Raw genomic sequence first — 21,068 nt, forward strand, 5'->3', positions numbered from 1 at the left:
ACGTGAGAATTAAAGAGCCAAGCAAAAAGAAAGGGGCATTACTTTGTTTTAATTTACAGCAATTAAATAAAATCCACGATCTGAATGTTCCCTTGTGAAGGTACAGTTGTAACTACATCGTTTACACTTAATTATAAGCACTGAAAAAAGTTATTTGCATTTCTCCAACACTGAGGACTTTGGTTTTCATTCTTAATCCTCCAGCCAGTTATGTTGGAGAGCTTACTAATCTGAAACAATTTAATGTACGTGCATTTATGTAAGTGACGGGCAGCGGCAAGGATAAGAGGAAGGGAGTTAAGCACTGTTTGTTTAATCAAGAGTACATTAGATTGTATCTTGAGTGAAAGTAGAACACCATACAGCACTGTAGAATAGGATACATTATTTCTTAAAACTTGATTTTGTCTCTGATAATAAACCACAGCAAGGCACATGCATAAAATAACAACAAAAGATATTAATTGCCAAATGTTTACTTTAATTGAACCTTTTTAATGATACACAGTACAATGTATCCACTACCTTGCTAAAATTCACAACAAAAAGCAGGTTTCATATGTTTAAAAATATTTTTCATGATAAATCCATAAATAGATGAAGGTAAAGTATAAAAAATTACTGTAGTATGCAAGCTTGCTCCCTTGTCTCATATTCCAAATGATCTAGCCAGTACTGTGATAAGAAAGTTTAAAAGCAAAGTCATTACGGATGATTAGAAATGTACAGCCTGCATCTCTCGAAGAAACCTTGAGAAACAGCAACAGATTTGTCCTAGAAAATGCAGAATAATTTTAACACTGTTATCATCCAAACCCCTGAAATAATTTTGGAATGCAGTGAATGAATTCAATATGAATTAAGAGATTTTTATTTTCTCCCCAACAGGTGTGTGAGCCAGACTCACTCCAATGCTATCTAGTCTCTGGAGTTGTGGGGTTTCTGTCTGCCAGATACCAGTGAGGCACAAAGGAGGGAAAAGCTGGTTGACAGCACTGAGCGTATCTGACTATCAAAAATCTTAGCGTTTCTCCTTACTGACTTACAAAATAGAAATCTTTAAAAACTGTTACAAATAACTAAATTCAACTTCTGCTCAGTATGTGTCTGTACCTACTTTATGCCTGGCAAGCAGGACAGTGTCTGATCTCATCCGTTGGCTTCCTCCGGTTTTGAAACGGTACGTGTATGTACCATTCCAACTCAGCTGTTTGGTGAATCCCTTATATTACCACACCAAACTGTGTTAGCAAAGTTATTCTCATCAATATTATCACTCTCTTAAGAAAATGTATATAGCATTTTATTTTGTCAAGTATCAAACTACTTTTCACACTTAGAATAATCTATTTTAATACCATTTATAAAGGGAAAAATGCTTGCTTACGCACAGCATTGGACTAGGGAGCGAACAGGAAAAATGCAGAATAATAAGGATGCTCTACCTTTCACATTAATGTATTTTTTTTTTCCTGATAACTACTTCCCTTTAGTGCAAAACCAGTTCCATACCAGTTTTGTGTTTTTTTGCAATGATAACTAGATACTTTTGAAGACATTGGTAGGCATCTGTCAGCAGCTTTAATGTCTGAAAATTCAGCTCTTAACTCACTTTTTAAAAGTACCTTCAAATTGTCAAGACAAGTTTGCATGCCGTGTTCAAAGGACAATCCTTCATACCCTTGTTTTCACATACAATAGTTTAGAAACCCCAAATCACTCCCTCACATGTTCATGTAAGTTTATATTGCTCATCAAATTTATTGCAGAAATAATGAGTGTTGATCATCACATGTTCTGCAGCACAGTGCAGTGTAACAGGCTGTTACTTAGTGGTTACTGAAGAGACTGACTTTTGGAAGTGTACCGATTGTGTTGGTCAGTTGTCTTAAAAAGAATTGACTGAACAATTAGAAATCACAACTGCTAGCTTGCCATAATTTTGGTCATATGTAAGGTACTTTCTCTTAAGCTAAAATTTACATAAAATCAGATTCTTTTAGCTAGCTGTTACATCTGTATAGTGTGTACTTCAAGATGTATTTTAGTTCCATGGGGGAATTATGGTTTAAACTACAGAGCGGTCAATGATAAGGTGTATGTTCTTATGAAAGCTTAAATTGGGCGACTACTGTTCTTAGTGTCCTAGTTGAGGCTTTACAATTAAAGTATCTAAACGTAGAATTTTTAAAATGTTTATGACTAAAGGAAAAGCAAATAGTTCACATGTAGTAATTTAGCTGTAATAACAAATTCTGAATGGGCTAGGTAAGCCCTAGACAGAAGTGGCTTAAACAGAAGCAGCTTTGCAGAGCTGCTGTACCTGCCTAATACCTTCCCTGACCTACACTGCCTACCCGGATGAATGGTCGCAAAGCTGGACTTGGCTAATTTCAGAGTACGGTGTGTTACATACACGCATTACAGATATTAACTGTCACAGGAGCAGGAGAGTGATGGCGATACATGTGCAAAAACCTATTGGTTAGAATCTGGTTGCCCTTCAGCACTTTGTGATAGGAAGTTTCATCCTCAGTTTTCTGTTAAATTTGAGGTTGAAAGAAAGTAGAAATCAGTGTCAGCAGTTCAGCTGGATAATCGAATTGGAAATAACTGAAGTCTAAAAATATCTTGCAGAAGGAACATGGAAAGTGACTTTTTTAATGATAAAGAGAGCCTCAATAAATTTTTATCAAGGTACAATCTTGAATCTTCTAGTTTTCCAATAGTGTCCTCAGGGAGAGACATACTTTTCACCTTTTAGTGGAAGGAATAGGTTCTAAATACAGCTTTAAGCCAATTTAACAGCTCTCCAAATGTTAAACTATGCTGTTACCTTAACTAGTTTAGCAGTCCATTCTTCTTCAGTATACACAGCAGCCACATTTTTGTTGTACAAAAAGCGAACAGGAAAACCCCAAACTATTTGTGTAGTCTGTTATTTTACCTTTGGGAAGGAAAGTATTTTCTTTGAACTGAGTAAGCATTAATTAAACCTAACACATTCAATCAGACTAGAAAATCTTCCCTGATCGTTAGTCAGGCTTCACTTTTCTCATTCTAGTGAAATTATTCTGTTCCCTTGTTTTCCACTGGCCACTGACTCATATGGAAAAACCAGACAATTGTTGACACAGTCAGTCTTCAGTGATGCCTGAAGTTACTTATGTCATACAGGTAACTTTCTTTATCAGTATTAAAGTAATAGGAACCCTTGTGAAAAAAGATACAGTGAAAAAAAAATGCAACCCTTCTGTGCTTCAAAGAATTATTTTTAAAGTGCATTTTAACATTTTGCAGTCATATTAAAAAAATGCTATCTAAGATCAAGATAGGAGAGTATACTGGCTATTTTTATCTAACCTCTGGCAACAATTCCATGGACAGCAAACATACATTTGGGTTGGTTGGTTTTCATTTTGTAACTCTGCTCTTTTCCAAGTAAAATAAAATGAAATGATAAAAAAGATGCAGAGGGCTAAACTTGTGCCACATATCAGAATATCTAGTTGTGGAATACTTCTGTGGGTTTTTTTTTGTTGTTGTTGTTGTTTTTTTTTTTTTTTTTAAGTAGACAGTGGGGATTGCAATTAAATGCTTCCATCTGAGATTATTTTGCTGCTTCAAATAGCTCTATAACCCAATTCAATAGAGTTAGAAGAAATTTAACATTACCTGGCCAGTAAAAACTAAGATACCCAGGAGGCTGGTTCTTTAACTGAAATCTCAGTGGAACGATCAGCACCAAAAGATATTACAAAAATAAAACTGAGACAGTATATCTTAAATCTATGAATCTATTCTTACAGCATGGAAAAGAATTGTCAAATCTAAGAACAGCCCAGTTATAAAGGACTCTGCTTTTGTGACTCTGAAGTCGCTATACTGTAATAAAATGTAACTATTAATCTACATTAACAATATAGCACGTGCTCTGTGACTGAAGTCACTATACTTTGTACAACAAATAAAATGTAACTATTAATCTACATTAACAATATAGCATGTTTCATTTTCAAATCTGTAAATCCAGAATGCCCTTTAGTTGATGAAACAACCTAGTATCATTTGAGAAAGGATAATTAAGTGGTTAGTGTGATTAGCCTGAACTTTGAGATTAATTTTCTGTCAATTCCACCAAGAACTACACATGTCCTTGCATCTGTTGCTCTTTAATTGCCTCACTTCTTGTACCACCAGGGTGGGAATACAAGCTACGTGGTCATCATCAGCTACCAGGGCAAAGTGCGTCGTGCGAGAACTACCTCTTCACAAGAGTACATCCTCGCTCCAGTTTCCTTGGATTTTCCCTGTTTATTCTCTGCCCGTTACCCGGTTTGTTTCTGTGAAGTTTCCACAGAGAATGACTGACAGGGGTTAAACTGAGCACTCTCCAAGGCTGGAAGACGCCAAAAGGAGAGTAATTTTATTTTTAAGTTTCACAAAGTGTGTATTGTTCTCACCTCATTTTCTTCCAGCACACTGTTTACCCAAAATAATGCAACAGGGTAAATTTCAGTGGTCTGTTAATATATAAAGGTTTTGGAAGCAGGACAGGTAAAGATAAACAAGTTTTATTAATGAAATTAAATTAAAATTAATTTTGATTTAAAGAGACTGCCATCATAACATGGATTAAAACAATCCTATCAAGAGAAACTAATAATGTTATTACCTCCCAGTTCCCTCATGATTGGCATGAGATGGCAAAAGACATTCAAATGGTCAGTGGCTGGGACTATGAGATTAAGTAACAGAGGTGTAAATCTTAGTGGGACAGCATATCCTGAGGCAAATCAAGGCTTTAGTGTTATTTAAGGGTGCTACTGTGGAGTGCATACATACTGTCATGTACTACTGCAGTAATGCATGTATATTGCACGTGATGATCAGTTTTATTCTTCAAATAAATATGATCTTTAAAGGCAAATAAAAAATTTGAGCAAGAGCTCCACCTTTTGTGAAGTTCTCAGAAATCTATACAGTATTAGCTGGGCTTCATTTAGTTTTATAGTTTCCCCTTCCTCCAAAAGTGACCTGCTTACCAGTACAGTGAGAATGATAAAATCATTAGGACTTTTCCGCTGTTCGTAAGTATTTTCATTTTTTAAATTTTTTTTGCAGAGCAAATGTTAGCAGCTTTCTGGGCTAACATTTATTTGGTATTATATTTATATAAATATAAATATTTGTACAAGTTCCATCCGTGATGATGGACTGGGTAAGTAACCGGAGATAAAATTAGCTTAAAACAAAATCAATACAAAGGATAACAGTGCCCATGCTCCTGGGAACCACATTCTGCTGATGATTTCATTTCAGTATTTACTCTGCATTCCACTCCTAACTGTGACAAGGCAGGGATCAATGTCCCCTTCTGTGTTTTTGTAATATTTTGCACACTTTGGGTACTGCCAAAAATAAATGATAAATACTAATGCAAATACATGGTCAGCCAAGGAGATCTGCTTAAAAGCAATTACTGCACCATAGTCTTGTTAATGTTCAATTGCCAGTAAACAGGTTTCTTGGCAAATGTTTATGCTGTGAACGCTGATCACGCACTACTGAATTATTCACTCAATGTACATCAGAGCACATTTGTAACCTTAGATTTGAAACCGAGGTTTTTACCCGTAAGTCTCAGGTTTATTGCTACTCACTCTCTTCACCCAGGTGTCCTTTTGGTTTCAATAGGATTAATGGAATTAAAGTAACAGGACTGTCTTCCTAAAACTTAAATTACATAGCTATGCATGTGAATTATTAGAAGTCTTCAGAAGGGGACCAAAAAGCTCTAAGTTAATTTGTTTCTGGTCAAGAAGCTATCAGCCTAGTGAGTATTGTGCTATTACTACTAGGCAAAGAAAGGGTCTGGTAACTGAAATAGCCTTTTACTACTGACAGCCCAAGCACTGTCATTGGTATCTGCTACTAACCTGAAAAAATAAACCAGGTCTTCAGTCTATTTCTTTGTTCCCTTTTTTCAGTTAGGTAGGGCATGCAAACTTGTATTACACTTGTTACAACATAGAAGAGCCAAGAGTTAGAAGACAAAGCTGACTTAAAGCCATAGTCTTAGTTTTCTACAGCAAAATGAAAACTAACCTGAATTGCTGCCTTCATTTGAAAGCACAGCGAACAAATCACTGATGCCGTATTTCATGTTTTCTGACTGAAACAGACTAACCTGCAGACAGAGTCTCAACCTGCAAGACTAGCTTAAGAGATATACAAATTTTAAGGAAAAGAATAGTGCTTGGTCTAATTCTACTTGTTTACTAAACAAACCTCAAAACTAAGGAAATGGATCAGTAATTCCTTAGTTCTCCATCTACTGTTAAAAACACAATCATTCGCTGACTGCATTGGAAGCAGGATTTATGTTCATTTTGCATCTTGCTCTAGTTTTAGGACGAGTTACTATGTAAACTAATGATTTGAATCTGAGTAGTAGCAATACTGTTCTTAAATGTGTGTGAGGTTTTATCAGCATGGCTTAATTTGGCACTAATCCTGCAAATAGTGGGAGGCTGAGCTTATCTGAGGGTCCATGTTCAAGCATGCAGAACTGCAGGACTGTGACCTGCAGATGTAAACTATAATATGTCACGACATAAAGTCAGATGCTTACTAGTATTCTGTATCTTAAGGACCACCTAACCAGGAGGAAAAGCAGTCGTCAGGACCGAGTTTCAGCTTGGCCTGTCTTCATAGTTTCTCCTAAGAGTGGAATAGAAGGTTTGCTAATCACTAACAAATCTAGTGTTTGGAAAACTCTCATTTTCAGTGTCCAGCTACTGCTGGACACTTATTGCCTGTTACCTTTGGATGTAGGAGAGCTGGCAATGTCCTGGAAAACTACCCAAAAATACTATCAAGTACTGCAGCTCAACCTGCCCTTCCATATAAAACATTAGAATTGTGAAAACTACTCTAACTGAAAAAATTAAGGCCCTTTCACTCTTACAACTATAAAACTTGAAAACTTACCCCTTAGATTAGAAGCAAACAGGCTACAAAGCATATGTTACTCCTCAATTATCTACCTCATAGTTTTAAAAAACCAGAAAGACCAGAGAATGGTTTAATATATTCTGTAGGAAGATGAATAGTATTGAATCTAGGATCCATTAGCCCTTTCTTAAATCTCCCTGTTTTTCACGATACTGGATATGTTGAATGGCTAATAACTGGTGTAGCCCTAGTAGCAAGCAAATCCATGTCCTTTTTGATCAAGATTTTCAAAAGGGACAAGTGACTTCACTTTAAGTGGATGCTTTCTGAAAATGAGCTTCTTCAAAGTATCAGGATTGCAAAAATCACTTGTTACCTCTGAACACTTTTGCTTTAACTGCAGAGTTAAAAATAATTCTGCTTCTGCTCCCTTCGCAAATCCGTTTTTGTAAGGTGCTTGAGAGTGTAGATCCAGAGAGGACTGCTGCCATCAGTACTTCTACTGCATCTACAACATACAATACAGAGCTGAATCTGAAAGACAACTATATGTAGTTGAATCACGAAGTCTATTTTACTTAACGATGTAGACTTTTGATCAACAGTGAAAGATTATTTCCTGCTGAGTGTTCTCAAGAAATGAAAAGCAATTGGTAACTTGTGATAGAGAGAGGGAAGCAGTTGAGTACAAAGTTGGGAAGGAATCATTAAAAAAGTTGCTGGTTTCTTATGACCAAGAAGTTGCAATGCATGCAGTTTTCAGCTATTCTGAGGTCTTCTTTCCCATTATATGCCCAGATTGTATTTAAACAGATGGTTTTAAAAAAAACCAAAATAAAAATCGAATTCACTTATGCCACTTAAACACTCTAAACAAGCAGTAAACACTCTGGTAACATCATGTCAAATGTATGGCTAGAATTAACCCTGTAGATGACCATTAGGCACATGGCAGGAGATCATGGCTACCAGTCAGTTCAAGGTTTCTCCAGTTCCTGTTTCCAGTGGCACAGGTCTTGAGTTGTGGAATGAAATTGAGAGACCTGAGGGCAAAAACTCAATGATACCCACTTGGAAAAGGGAGCTATCACTGTGCAAACAATAACAAATGAAATGCATCTACCATCTCCTCGAGGCTGTATTTAAAATAACTACACTGGTCCAATTCCGCTTGATAGCAAGTCACGTGATACTGCTCAGGCTGATTTTGCTTTTTGTTAAAGTGATAACTTAATAAAATCATAACGAAACCTGAGAGAAGGCTTCACCACCCTGGCCTGTTCCAATGCTCACTAGCAATCCATATGCCCTAGGACAGGTGACTGCTATTTGGTCCTGTGATCAAAACGCTGGGTATTCTTACACTTGACATACTTTTATCAAAGACACTGTCACTTTCTGGTCATTGGTGGAGTGCTGAGGATTTAAAAAGACACTGTCGAGATTGCCTACTCCAGAAGTGACCTCCTTTGTGAACAGTCCCGTGCTAAATGCTTCAGAACTTCGGGTGTGCATCAGTCTTCCCCAACTATCTGTCTTCCTACCCCACATCACCAGTTCAAAGTTGTTTCCTCCACTTTTGTAACTTGTATGAAGGTTACAGAAAATAAAATGGTGGGGTCAAATTTTGAGTAAGTTTTTCAGAGGGCTTGACTTTTAGGACTACCTCTCAAGAGTCCCTTTTTAAAAAATAAGACACCAAAGAAAACAGGATTGTGTCTAACTTCTACAAAATTGCTGGTTTCACAGGAGGAGGAGAATATGGCTACCATGCTACTCAGCATTAGGGTGAAGCACCATCTAAATTCCAGTAAAGTTAGGGATATCACCTAGCTCATATCAGCAACCACACCCCCAGCCTTCTACAACGTCTTTGCTGTCAAGCTTGATGCTGTCAGTATTCTTCTCACTGAACATAGGGCCTCCATGCCTCATCATGAGCTCCGTAGCCATCTTCACAAAAGCCTCCTCCACATTGCTGGAGTCTTTCGCAGAGGTCTCTATGGCACAGATGATATTATCATAGTGTTCAGCCAGACTCTGAGCTTCTTCCAGCTGAACCTCTCGAAGGTCACTTAGGTCAGACTTGTTTCCTGAAAGAAGAAACAACAGAGTCATTCATAATGACTATTTAATGACTCTGTTGTCAAAGTAAGTATTTAGCAGGAAGTTCTTGGGTTGCCCAGAAAATCTGCAGAATTTCCATTCTTGGAAATTTTCAAAATTTGACTGAAAAGGCCCTGACTAACCCAATGTTAGCCTTGCTTTGAGCAGGAGGTTGGACTAGATAATCTCTTAAGCACCTTCCAACCTGTATTTCTGTATGACTCATACAGAGAACAGAAAAAGTCAAAATAGTAGTGGCTGTAGACCTTAACAGAAGAAAAATGGGCTAAAAATGAAAGCTAAAACCATTTCGTGAAAATGACAGCAGCCTGCTGATACCTAGGGAAATCTAGAAGAGTACTGATGTCGTATTAGTGGATCTATAAGCTCCTGAGAGCCACACCGTAGTCAGAAACATTGGGGCTGGGAAGCAGAACTTCTAGCAGAGAACTGACAAACCCCGGTTGCCCTGAAGTCCTTCTGAAATCCCTCTGCAGAAGTATGCAGGTGTTCCAGTTCACCAAAAAACATTGTCTTGATATACTGAAGCTTCTCTGGGCCCTGGAAACCTTATGATCCACAGCAGCTGTGCCTCCAGCTGAACCTGGAAACCTTGGGTACCCAGTTCTCCATTAAGTGGTATGCAAAAGATTCAAAGCTGGTTTCTGATACAAAGCTGTCTACTACTTAACAGAAGTTAATCCAAGCAAAACATTTGTGTTTTGTTGAAACAGCACTTTCTAATTAAAAGAAATACTAGGGTAATTTCCAGTCAGATCTATTGTACATCTTATCATCAACCAAAAAGAAAACTCCTAACCACCTTAAACAAATATTGTACCTAATTACATCGTACAGTAACCTGTAGCGCTCGGTATTAGTATTTTTAACTCACCAATCAGTAATTGCACTATGTTGGAACCGGCATACTTTCTCACATCCTCGATCCAGCGAGGAATGGACAGGAAAGAGCCTCTCTTGCTGATATCATAGGCTAGGATTGCTCCATTGGCGCTGCGGTAATAACTCTGTGTGATAGTTCGGAATCTCTCCTGGCCAGCCGTGTCCCAGATCTGCAACTAAATAATACAAAGCATACAGTGAGACACTGGCTAGCAAGCTTTCCTGAATCAACAGGTAGGACTTGATTCAGTAGCCTTGTTATAAATCTTCCCTATGTGTGATGCATTCTGGCAGCACAATTCTCTAGTCCTTTGTTCATGATTTAAGGATAATAATAAACACTGGAGAACCTATTCTCACTTGGCTGCTCGAAGTTTCTATTTGTGTTGAGACACTCTGGGTTCCTGCAGGCAAGCTCTGATGCATCCTCGTGTGGCAGATTATGAAATTATTGCTTGCATGTCCAGCCTTACCCCGTCACCACCTTCTCTAGCTGAGTTAGCAAAACGAGATGTTAGTCCATAGCCAAGCCGCTCCAGTTCATCATCTGGTGTGTCACTGAATCTACAGGTGGGTTTTCACTACACATTGTCTGTGGTACTGATGTGGTTTTGTCAGTTCTGCTACAGGGGCAGTAACAACTGGAGTGGGATGTGCTAGTGTCATCTGAGAGCGCTGATGCTGTTTTATGAGGAAATACGAGACAATTAGAACAATGTATATAGAATACATAAAATGTAAAAGAATGTTTAAAAGAAATGCCAGCAATCCTAGGTTTCAATAAAGTCAGCAAAAGATCTAGTCAGTCTAGTCACCTGTTCTTTGCTAGGTGGTACCCACAGACATTACATCTGGGCAGGAAGAAGAAATGCTTAGCTTACATACTTCTGTCTAAATCCAGCAGCACACGAACTATCAGTATTAGTATCAGGGTTTGAGTTCCCAGTACTAAATGTTCCATAGAAAGAAGCCAAATAAGTCAAGAGTGGACAAATACAATATCCTGCTCACAGGGAAAATTTCTTTCTAAATCCAGTTGTTTTATAGGTTGTCTAACGTCCTGGAAAATGAGAGTTTATATTCCAGGAGCTTTTAATCTAAGGTAACTGTGGATGTTCTCATTCTCCTTATAAATCTCTAATCCTTTTTGAATCTTTCAAAGCTCTTGGTTTCAATATATAGTAGCAATGAAACTGAAGAATTTCCTTTTTTAAGTTTTATAATTTTTTGTCCTTCTGCTCACTTTCTATATCCCCAAACAATCAGTGGGAGACCACTGCCTGTCTTTTTGTGCTGTTCCTTAGATTCTGCATCTCCTCTTAACTGAGACAGGACATAAGCAAATACTTTTGGGTTTTTTAACCTTCCCCTGTTGTGGACCTGTTATTTATTATTTCCCCTCTCTCTGAGCTTCTTTATTTTAAAAAGCTGACAATAATGTAACACAATGCACCAGTGATATTTTATACCAAATAATATGGAATAATTTTTCCATATATTTCTTTTGCACGTTAGTATTTTGTTTGTGTCTTCTGACTCTGCTGCGTGTTTGAGCAGCAGCTTTCACTTTGGAATAGGCTGTACTGATTGGATCACTTTCCTGTGCTAGCCAAGCATTTAGATCCCAAATGACATATGTACAGCTTAAAAGGAATCAATCCAATGAAAAAGTGCTCCTCGGTCCTCATAAGAGTTTTCTCAGAGAAGGGGAAGGGACTGTAATGGACTCAGAACACCATAAAGCACTGATTATTAATGGAATTGATAATGATTTAGAGCAGTCAGGAGGCCATTACTAGAGACGAGGAAGTTCATGGCAGGTTTATGTATATACGATGTTCTCTGTACTCAAGTCTCCCACTAGACCTTTGTATCTGTTACGTAGTTTTAAACCGTAGTATTCCATTAGGTCAAGTGCAAAACAAGGCTAATGATGATTACCCAACTCTTGGGAGAGGTCTGAGAGATTCTGTGCATACAGAAGAATTATAAACTTCTTAAATATTTTTAAAAATATTTGTTTTGGCTTACACCTTTCACATGGTATAAATAATAGTGATTTAGCTGCAGAGTGACTGAGCAAGCTAGTCTCCAGCCTTGTGCTATATAGTGGATTTTGAAGACCTCAGTATAAGTACATTCCACAGAATCACAGAATCATTGAGGTTAGGACAGATTTTGGGAGGTGACAAAGCCAAATGCCTGCTTAAAGTGGGGTCAAAACTTAATTCTTCCAAGAAGAATTGCTCCTTAATTTTCCCAGGCACCAAAATGAGTCTGACCAGCCTGTAGTTTCCCAGGATTTCTTGCCCTTTTTGAAGATGAGTACAATATTGGCCTTTCTGTGGTCCTCCCCAATTTCCACAGCCTTTCAGTAGTGATAAAGCAACCTCAAAATGTCACCACAAGATCTCAGAGCACCCGCACACATGTTTTACTCCAGCATTTATGTCTGTGTGTTCACAGGACTGAAGCCCTCGGTGTCCTGTTGGGAACAGCACAGACCACAGGTCTGACCTTCTCAGGAACCCAAACGGCAGTCTTCTCCCAGCCCACATCGTCCAGGTAAGTTCTTTCCCTCAGGCATTCGAAGTTCATGTCCCCCTACTTGTCTCTGCTCTTGTGTAAGGACTCAGAATCATTTAGCTTTCCACATGATCTTCAGTTTGTTGTAGTTTTGCTTTCATTGCTGAGACTACAGTATGTGTTAGACCCCTAAGCAGATACTTTGTTTGCAAACATACGTACCAACTGACACACTGTTTGTCACTGTTCCCACTGCTTTTGCTGGCAGGAGGAGCCAGGTGAGTGCCCACTCTTTGTTTCAGGGAAAGTCAGTGAAATACAGGCATGGTTTAATGACTGGCTTCAACCAAATTACTTGCCACCCCAGCTGCATATCCTTGCCCTCTCCCTGCACTGAAACTAGCACCTGCTAATCTGCTCTACCATATAGCTTAATTCACTGATGTAACTGAAAAATAGGGGTTTTCCCTTTGTTTGGAGGTTGGATACCAATTACACAGCCACATGGTACTGAAAGCATGCAGACTGCGTGGGGAGGAAGGTGCAACGATTGTTTAGAGCAACGGCAAATTTGTCCTGAACCGATCATGAGTATGCCCCTTCAGTTTAACTTGGTGCTGAAGGTGGGTGTGAACTGATCAGCAAGCTCACCTGAAGCTGGGTCAGGAGCCCTTGTACAGTCTCCTGTCAGACCCGTGCAGAGATGGCAGCTTCAGCTGGTATGAATCAGTCCGCCTGGCAGCACGCTCAGTGTGCAAAGGTGCTTTTGGGGGGCCTAATAGCAACTCACTCTTTACAATCTGAAACCTTGAAAACCTGTCCTGCCACATTGTTTGAAGTTTTAATAACTGGCTTATTTTAAATCATTAAGAACACACACTACAGACACACACAGAGTATGCAAGTATCATGAACCAGATTACCCAATTTAAACAAGATGTATTTCTAAAGGCAAAATATAGCTAATATGCTTGACAGCATCTTCAGAAAACTCTTCAGAAAAGCATTTCTGTATAGCATGAATCAGTCTGATATAGAACTAAAAGTGAGTCATTACAAAAATACAAGTTATTTTCCTAAGTATTTTTGTCCACTAGGTGTACAGATACATTTCAGACAATTCCATTGAAAAGGAAACATGAGAACTACATATAAATACCAATCACAACTGTAAGTTTAAACCACCATTTTATAGTAAAAATATCATACAGTCTTTCTATTATACTGTATTTACAAATATGTAACTCTTGACAGGAAATAACAACTGCAAATTCTTTGGAAAAAAAATATCAGTATTTCTCATTTGAAAGCCCCTCAATTTAAGTTAGATATTAAAATCAAAATACCAAATGAACTGTACTAGCCACAGGTCACCAAAAAATGAAACAAAACAAAAAAAGAGATACAATCATATACTCTTTTGTATTGCATAAGTGTATCACGTATACAGTATATGACACAAATTTCATATTTATTTCCTCGATTTAAGTGCTTCAGCATTGTAAATAATGTGATGGAAGCAATGTCTGTCTCTTAGTAACCTTTTTAAGCAAGTCCTGATTTTGTAATTACTTTAGCAACAATTTTTATGTAAGAAAGAAAGAGAGAAGTTGGGATTACTGGAGAATCGTGTTAAATTAATCTGAGGATACTTAGAGAAAACACCTATGAAATAGATTGGTAGCAGCCCTTCGGGGGGACCATCTCTAGTAGCAGATAAGGACAGGATGAAGAACAGAGAATAAAGACCCATTGTTCAGAGGGAATATGACAGAATACCCTAAGTGAACAAAGACAAGGAGCCACATCCTTCTTGCGCCGATTGTTTCACTACTGAATGCCCATTTACTTACAAAAGCTGATTATTTTGATTTGCTTTTAGCTTTGAAGTTTTTGGATAGCAGAGCTGTTAGCACTGGCTGGTATTGAATAGGAAAGCGCTAAATCTAGGAACTCCTGTAAGATTTTTCATGACTCTACATGATCACTGTAGAATTGGAGTTTTCCGTAAGTACATTAGACAAAGTCTTGAACATCTTTTCGTATTTGCTTTTTCATCTTTTCCTGTTGGGAAGGAGTATACAGGCAGTGTATGTCATTCACCCCTTGCAAAGATGCAGGCTAGGGTCTGACTGGTTGAGGAGCAGCTGTGCTGAAAGGGCCCTGGGGGTCCTTGCAGACAGCAAGCTAAACAGGAGCCAGCAGTGTGTCCTGGCAGCATCCTGAGCTGTGTGCACAGGAGTGAAGCCAGTAATCAAGGGAGGAGACAACCCGCCTTTATTCAGCACTTATCAGATTCTAGCTAAAATTCAGTGTCCAATTTTGGGTCCCCTGTACAAGACAGACATGGAAGAAATGGAGCAAGTTCAGTGGAGGGCCATCAAGATGGTCAGGTAACCGGAGTGCATACCCTAGGAGAAGGGCCTGCAGCGAACAGGCTTATTCAGCACAGGAGAGGGGTCTGAGGTGACCTGTTAGCTGCTGCCCAGTACCTACCAGGAGGTTATCAAGAAGACTGAGTGAGGCTCCTCACAATGGCACACGACAGAAAGATGAGAGACACCAGAGAAAAACTGAAACAAGGGATGTTTCAGTTTGATGTAAGGGAGGAAACAGAAGGTGGTGAAATTTATGCGGGGGTCTCTGGAAGATCATTCTGGATGCCTGGTTAGGTTTAAAGAAAGCAGAGTTTCAGCTGTAGAAACAAAGTTGAAAATGGCAAGTGGCAGGCTGACCACAGAGCATAGCAAATGTACATTATCAAATGGTTTGATGTGAATTCTTCTTGCATTGATAAACATATTGTTGATCAAAGGTTAATGCTGAACAAATGGCCTCAAGACGCGTTAAATAACTTCTCCCTCCCTTACTTCCTGCAAAATTTATTAAGAACTTTCCTGATTCTTCTAAACGATCAGGGGAGTTTGGGTTTACTTTTGCTTGTGAAGCAGCAGTAATAATAACTAAGTACATCCTGTATCTGATACCTTCCTTTACAAAGACAATGTCACTTTTCTACTATGAATTCTTCAAAATATAGCATTATCCATAACATTTCCTGATAGTGAAATTGTGGATGCAAAGACCGTGCTCAACGATTCTTAACCAACTGTGTCTAAATCCTGTCACCTCAATGGCAAACACTAACGCACATTTCTGTACACTGGCAAATCACAACACTTCCTCCTAAAAAGATTTAGTGAAACAATCTTGCAACTTAATCTATACAGTTTTTGCCAAAAGCAACAAACTAGCATCTGTATGGCAATGTATTCCAATTAAAGTGATATTCCTACATGGAATAGTTAGGGTAGCTGTTCGGTTTGTTCAATTGTTTCCCTACAAAGTTTTCAGAGAATCAGGAGTCCCTGCCTGCAGGAATGTAGCATTCCTGTTTGCTCTGGCATTATGGGTATCAAAGTAGTTGACGGAAGAGAGCTACACTTCCCTCTGGATATCAAAGAACATTGTTTCCATGTAAAAACCAACAGCTTCATTTATATTTGTTTAGCAATGTTATTAAATAAAACAGTCAGGAGACAAGACAGTTAACAAGTCATAATTTTATATTTCTTGCAATTGGGCCAGATAATAACACATTACATTTTGGGCCATTCTGAAAGGGATTTAGTTACAGCCATGAAGCCTGAATAAAAGCCAAGAATCTTGATATCATATGGGCTGGAAAAGCTTGTAAACTAAGAAGTGCAACAATATATAAAGAAGTATTTGTTATGAAGGGAGGGAGAAAAACCATGGCATAAAGGAAAAAAATGTTCAGTATATGTAGAACACTATGAAATGACAGCGTAAAGTAGACATTAAAGATACCCAATTTATCAGTTCACAGGAGGAAATTCATCAAAAGAAAAGGGATTTTGTTATTACTAACCACTGTTCATGGACTTCTGAATGTCCTTGCCTATCATTATGTAAAATCTTAGTTCCACTGTTTTATAAATATCTTTTTATACAGTGACATAACAGTTACAAAACATTTTTGTTCTGTTTGCCAGATTCTTTCTACCACTCAAAGAACAAGTAATTAATTTATCAATAGGACTTTAATCACTATGCATTAAGTCAACAGCCACAGCTTTTGGGAACTGGTCTGTACTCTAGGATTTAGCCAGCTAAGCAGGATGTATTTTATAGAGAATAGTATGCCACAATTTCAACCTGTTAAAACAGCACATACTAGAGCATTTTTTTAAAAAAATGAAGATAGACTGCAGACATTTCCTAAACTGGGGGGGTGGGGTGGGGGCGTGGAGGGAAGGAGCGGCAGCACAGAATTCTGGATAAATGCTGGTCAGAATTTGCCTTTATGATAAACCAAAGCAAAACAAAAAAAATCAAGATGGTCATCACAGGTAACTTGGACTTTGAAGTTCCACTAGAAGCCAGTGTGCTAGATCTGCCAAATCCCTGCCTGGCTTCGTGCTGCACAGCTCGCCTCTTAGCTCAATGCCTCCAAGAGCCCATGGCTCACAACAGCCTGTCTCAGAGGCAACTGGCTCGTGTAATCCCACCGGACAATACCTCAAATTGCAACTGGAGATCTTAAAGAACAAAAAGGGAATCAGAAGACTGGACGGCACAGACAAACTTACGTGTTCTTCCTCTCTGGAAATGGTTAATCTCTGCAAATCAGGGTTAGCACATACTGGGGAAGCTTATGATACCGGCGCTTTACTGTTTTATTTCTGAAGAGAAAGCTTTAGTTATCAGGACTGTCCATGAATAGCTCCTTTCTCAAGCACTAACATCTCTTTACATATGTAGTTTAGTCAGCTTCAGTAGCTGATGAAGCAGCAGCATATGAAATATAATTTGAGACACTTGAAAGAATACAGCTTTAAGATGTGAGGAAAGCCTTGCGTTAAAGATAAAAGTTATTTGCAGAACCTTAACCTTTAGTATCCCAACATGCTTCTTTTCCCTTATCCAACAAAAATGCAAAAAAAAAGGAAGTGAGACTAAAAATCCCTGGGCTCCAAATGTTTCAGAAACATTATATAACTGTAATAACAACATTTGAAGTTATAAACAGAAAGGGACACTAATACAATTAACCTTAAAATGTTTGTTTCAATCTCAAAGTAAGTGTCCAATTCATATTCACTCAGTTGTGTTGCAATACTACCATTAGCCTGACCAAAAATTAAGCTTAGGCCACAGGGGATGCGGTGCAAGCAGTGTTCAAAAGCTCTTGGGACTTTTGTTGTACACACTGTTGTTCTGAAGGGGCTTCTAAAGATGAGCTTATAAAAATTATCAAAAAATTATAAATTATAAAAATTCTAAACAATTATAAAAATGGGGGTTTTCTCATTCCTGTACCACTTGCTAAAAAGGAAACAAGCCTTTGCATTCCTTATGAGGATAGTCTTGAGTAGCATAAACCCATAATGAAACGGGAGCAGCACAATCACCTGGCACGCTGCTTTAAGGCTCTTTTTGTAAGGTCAACAAATAGTATTTTAAGCATGTCCTGAATATCTCTTGGTTTGATACAGCCCAATCAAGAATTTATCTGAGACTCTTAAACAAGTGTCTCTCACGTGACTGAGAAACAATGAGAAACACAGTCCATCTCTCCCGGAGCACATGTACAGGCTTGTTTACTAACAGGCTAGGATATGATCTGTTCAGACAGCTAAAGTGCTTTTCCTCAAATTACTATAACCAACACCAAAACCAAATTTGTCAAATGTGCAAGACACACACACAACTACTTGCCTACTTTATAAGGGAGCTCACAAGGGTATAATAAAATGCCTTCTTATTCTCCATTTCCTGTGGCATGCTGAACAAACCTACCCAGATCAGGACCCAGATGGACTGCTTTGAAATCTCAATCCAGCTGGAAAAGCTTGACCGGAATTTAAACTTCACATAAACCCCACACCTTAACAGACCAAACAAAACAAAAAACCTCAAAGCAAATGTTTTCATATTCTAGCTGTGTCCCTGACTGAGCGGCTAACAAAAATGTCTGTAAGGCAATTCAACAACAATGTTGGATTAATTTGGCTGAAGTAATGCTTAGAACACTTTTCTTCAATCTGGGCATCCCTAATTTTTTTCTAAGTGGAAGTACAGAAAATCCAAAGAAAAAGAAAGCCCCAAGAGCTTGCATTTTCTTACTTGTTTTTTGTAAAATACTTAGAAGTAATCCACAGGTTTTTGTTACAGACTTACTACTAGTACAGGAATATTCAGGTGTAAGTACTGACAGGATGTAAAAGCACACCTAGGAAGCGTGGATTATTTCCTGGGCTAGCCCTCCCCTACTCCCGAAGTCGTGGCTGAGACCCCTGGCACCAGGAACAGACACATTTGTCACTTTCTATGTGCCTGGCATTTAAATGGAGCCAGGTTTCAATCTTAAAGGAGAAACCCCCCCACTGACGAAAGCGCGGAAGAGGTACCAACAGCACAAACAGAAAATGCGAGTTTCCTTTTCAACTGCTAACCCCAGCTACACATGATAGGAAAAGGCAAAATAACACCAAGAAAATAAACACCTTTGCTAGGTGTGGAACTTCTGATCCCTCTCCTTTCCTAAAAAACGTGAGCCTTCATTTCTTCCATTTTCTGCAGCTTTCTCTGTTTAATACTCTGCTCACCGAAGTTAATTTATAAGAAAAAGACAATAGAGGACTTTGACACCTGTTTTGGTAAACACAGGCCAGAATTCCACTGCCAGCGTCATGGTCTTTCCCAGGCAGCGACTGCATCAAGTTCCTTTTGGTCACACTGGGGGAGAGTTACAGCTCTGTGTTCCAGAGGGGGCTGGCGAAGGGATTTATCCCAGTAGCCCCCCAAACCGCAGGTGCTTTAAGCCTTTTTCCCTGCTGTGTGATCGCTGCTGTGCGCAGAGGCCCGCTCTGCCGTGGGGAAGCTGCGTGACTGAGAGTCTACGGATAATTCCACGGGGTGACTGTCCCATCCTCTTTCTCACCCTAACAACTAGCCGATTTTCTCCAGCACAAAACAAGCAGAAGTCAAATGTCGGGTTGATGCCTTCTGGTTTGGGAAGAGCTCTAAGAGTTGCACTTTGTGAGACACCCTGTGAACAACGCTTTAAGAGAACTTGTAAATAAGCCGGATCTAACAGCAGTTGCCCCAGCTTCTCCCTCCCGGCCAGACCCGCATCCCTCCCTGGAGGCACGGCAGTGCAGCCGAGGCTCCTGCTGGCTGGCAGGAAGCCAGAAGCCTGGCCGGGAAGCGGGGTGCCGCGGGGTGCTGCGGGCAGGGCGCGTCCCGAGGCGCGGGGCTGTCGCACCGGGGACCGTACCGGTGCTGCGCGGTGCGAGAGGGGACCGGCCCGGCTGGCGGCTGGTGTGCCCGGCCCCCCGCTCCCCGGACCCGGCGGCGGCCCGCGGCGGGGCAGCAGCGAGGCGGCGACAGGGGCAGGGGCGGCTCCGCTCGCCGCGGGCCGCCGTCTCGCCGCCGCCGCCTCCGGCGGCCGGGCCGGGCCCCCCGCCGGCATCTCAGGGCGGCCGTGCCGTCACCGAGCTCGGCGGCGCCGGGGGGCGGCCTGGGAGTGAGCCGCGCCTGGCCGCCATCCCCGGAACCGGAGCCGCCGGCCCCCCGCCGCCCCGCTCACCTTCACCCGCTTGCCCTGGATCTCCAGGCTCTTCATGGTGAAGTCCACGCCGATGGTGCTGCCCTGGCGCTCGGCGAAGGCCCCGGTTTTGAAGCGCTGCACCAGGCAGGTCTTGCCCACGCTGGCGTCCCCGATGAGCACCAGCTTGAAGAGGAAGTCGTAGCTCTCCTCCGGGTCGGGGCCGGGCCCCGGCGCTGCCGGGCCGGGCATGGCGCTGCCGCCCTCCGGCCTTCCGCCCGCCGCCGAGGGGAGCCGGGCTCTGCGCAGCGCCCGCCGCCCCCCGCCGCGCCGGGCCTAGCGCTGGGCCCGCCCGCCGACCGCCCCCGCCCGCCCGCTCCGCCCCGGCCGGCGCGGCCGCCTCCCGGCCCTGGCCTCTCCCCCGGCCCTGCCCGCCCGCGCCCGGGGCGGTGGGAGGCTGGGCTGCCGCCTGCGGCACCGCGCCTGCCCCCGCGGCCCGGCCCGGGGCTCCCGGCTCGCCCCGGGGCCGCCCGGGCAGCCATCGCCTGAGTGCGCTGGGGCGAGCTGCCGGCCGCGGCACCGCTGGGCCCCCAGCCCCTGCCGGGCGGAGCGCCCGTACTTGCGCGGGGTGCCGGGCCCGCCCGTGCCGGGGGCCGCGTTTAGGCTCCGTGCCCTCGGCGGCGCTTTGCAGGGGCTGGCCCGCGGCAGCAGGCGGGTGCCATTCCCGTTGAGCTACCCGGGAAGCGCCGCCGGTTCGCCCTGTGGGCTGGTGGGTGTTGGGGCCGCGCCGGGCCGCGGGCTGTGCCCCCAGCAGCGGCCCAAGGCCGTGTGTGCTTTTCGCCCCCGCAGGGGGCTGTGCTGCTCAGAGACATCCTTAAAACTGCCAGCACCGTGCTACGTATCTCACACATGCCCGTGTATACGTGTGGTTATATATTGCATCACAGACTGGTTCTGTGTATTGAGTCTGGCTCAGGCAGCTGGAATTATTTGTGTTGAACTG

At 41.4% G+C, this 21,068-nt stretch overlaps 1 protein-coding gene across 1 annotated transcript; it reads right to left on the reverse strand.

Annotated features, from left to right (window-relative positions):
* Nucleotides 1–460: 460 nt before the first annotated feature.
* Nucleotides 461–20,415, reverse strand: RAB43 (RAB43, member RAS oncogene family). The gene is made up of 3 exons (XM_005444400.4): nucleotides 20,108–20,415; nucleotides 9,959–10,142; nucleotides 461–9,050 (listed from the first exon to the last, which is right to left on the reverse strand). Exons 1-3 carry the CDS (start codon nucleotides 20,315–20,317, stop codon nucleotides 8,797–8,799), a joined length of 648 nt encoding a protein of 215 aa, XP_005444457.1. The 5' UTR covers nucleotides 20,318–20,415; the 3' UTR covers nucleotides 461–8,796.
* Between the last annotated feature and the right edge of the window lie 653 nt (nucleotides 20,416–21,068).

Source organism: Falco cherrug, chromosome 4, assembly GCF_023634085.1.
Source record: "Falco cherrug isolate bFalChe1 chromosome 4, bFalChe1.pri, whole genome shotgun sequence".
Lineage (NCBI taxonomy): Eukaryota > Metazoa > Chordata > Aves > Falconiformes > Falconidae > Falco > Falco cherrug.

Coding starts and splice junctions, on each gene's coding strand:
- RAB43 (XM_005444400.4), bottom strand. CDS start 20,317: ATGCCCGGCCCGGCAGCGCCGGGGCCCGGCCCCGACCCGGAGGAGAGC. Junction 10,143..20,107: donor TCCAGGGCAAGCGGGTGAAG/GTGAGCGGGGCG, acceptor TGTATTATTTAG/TTGCAGATCTGGGACACGGC. Junction 9,051..9,958: donor CATAGTGCAATTACTGATTG/GTGAGTTAAAAA, acceptor TTCTTCTTTCAG/GAAACAAGTCTGACCTAAGT.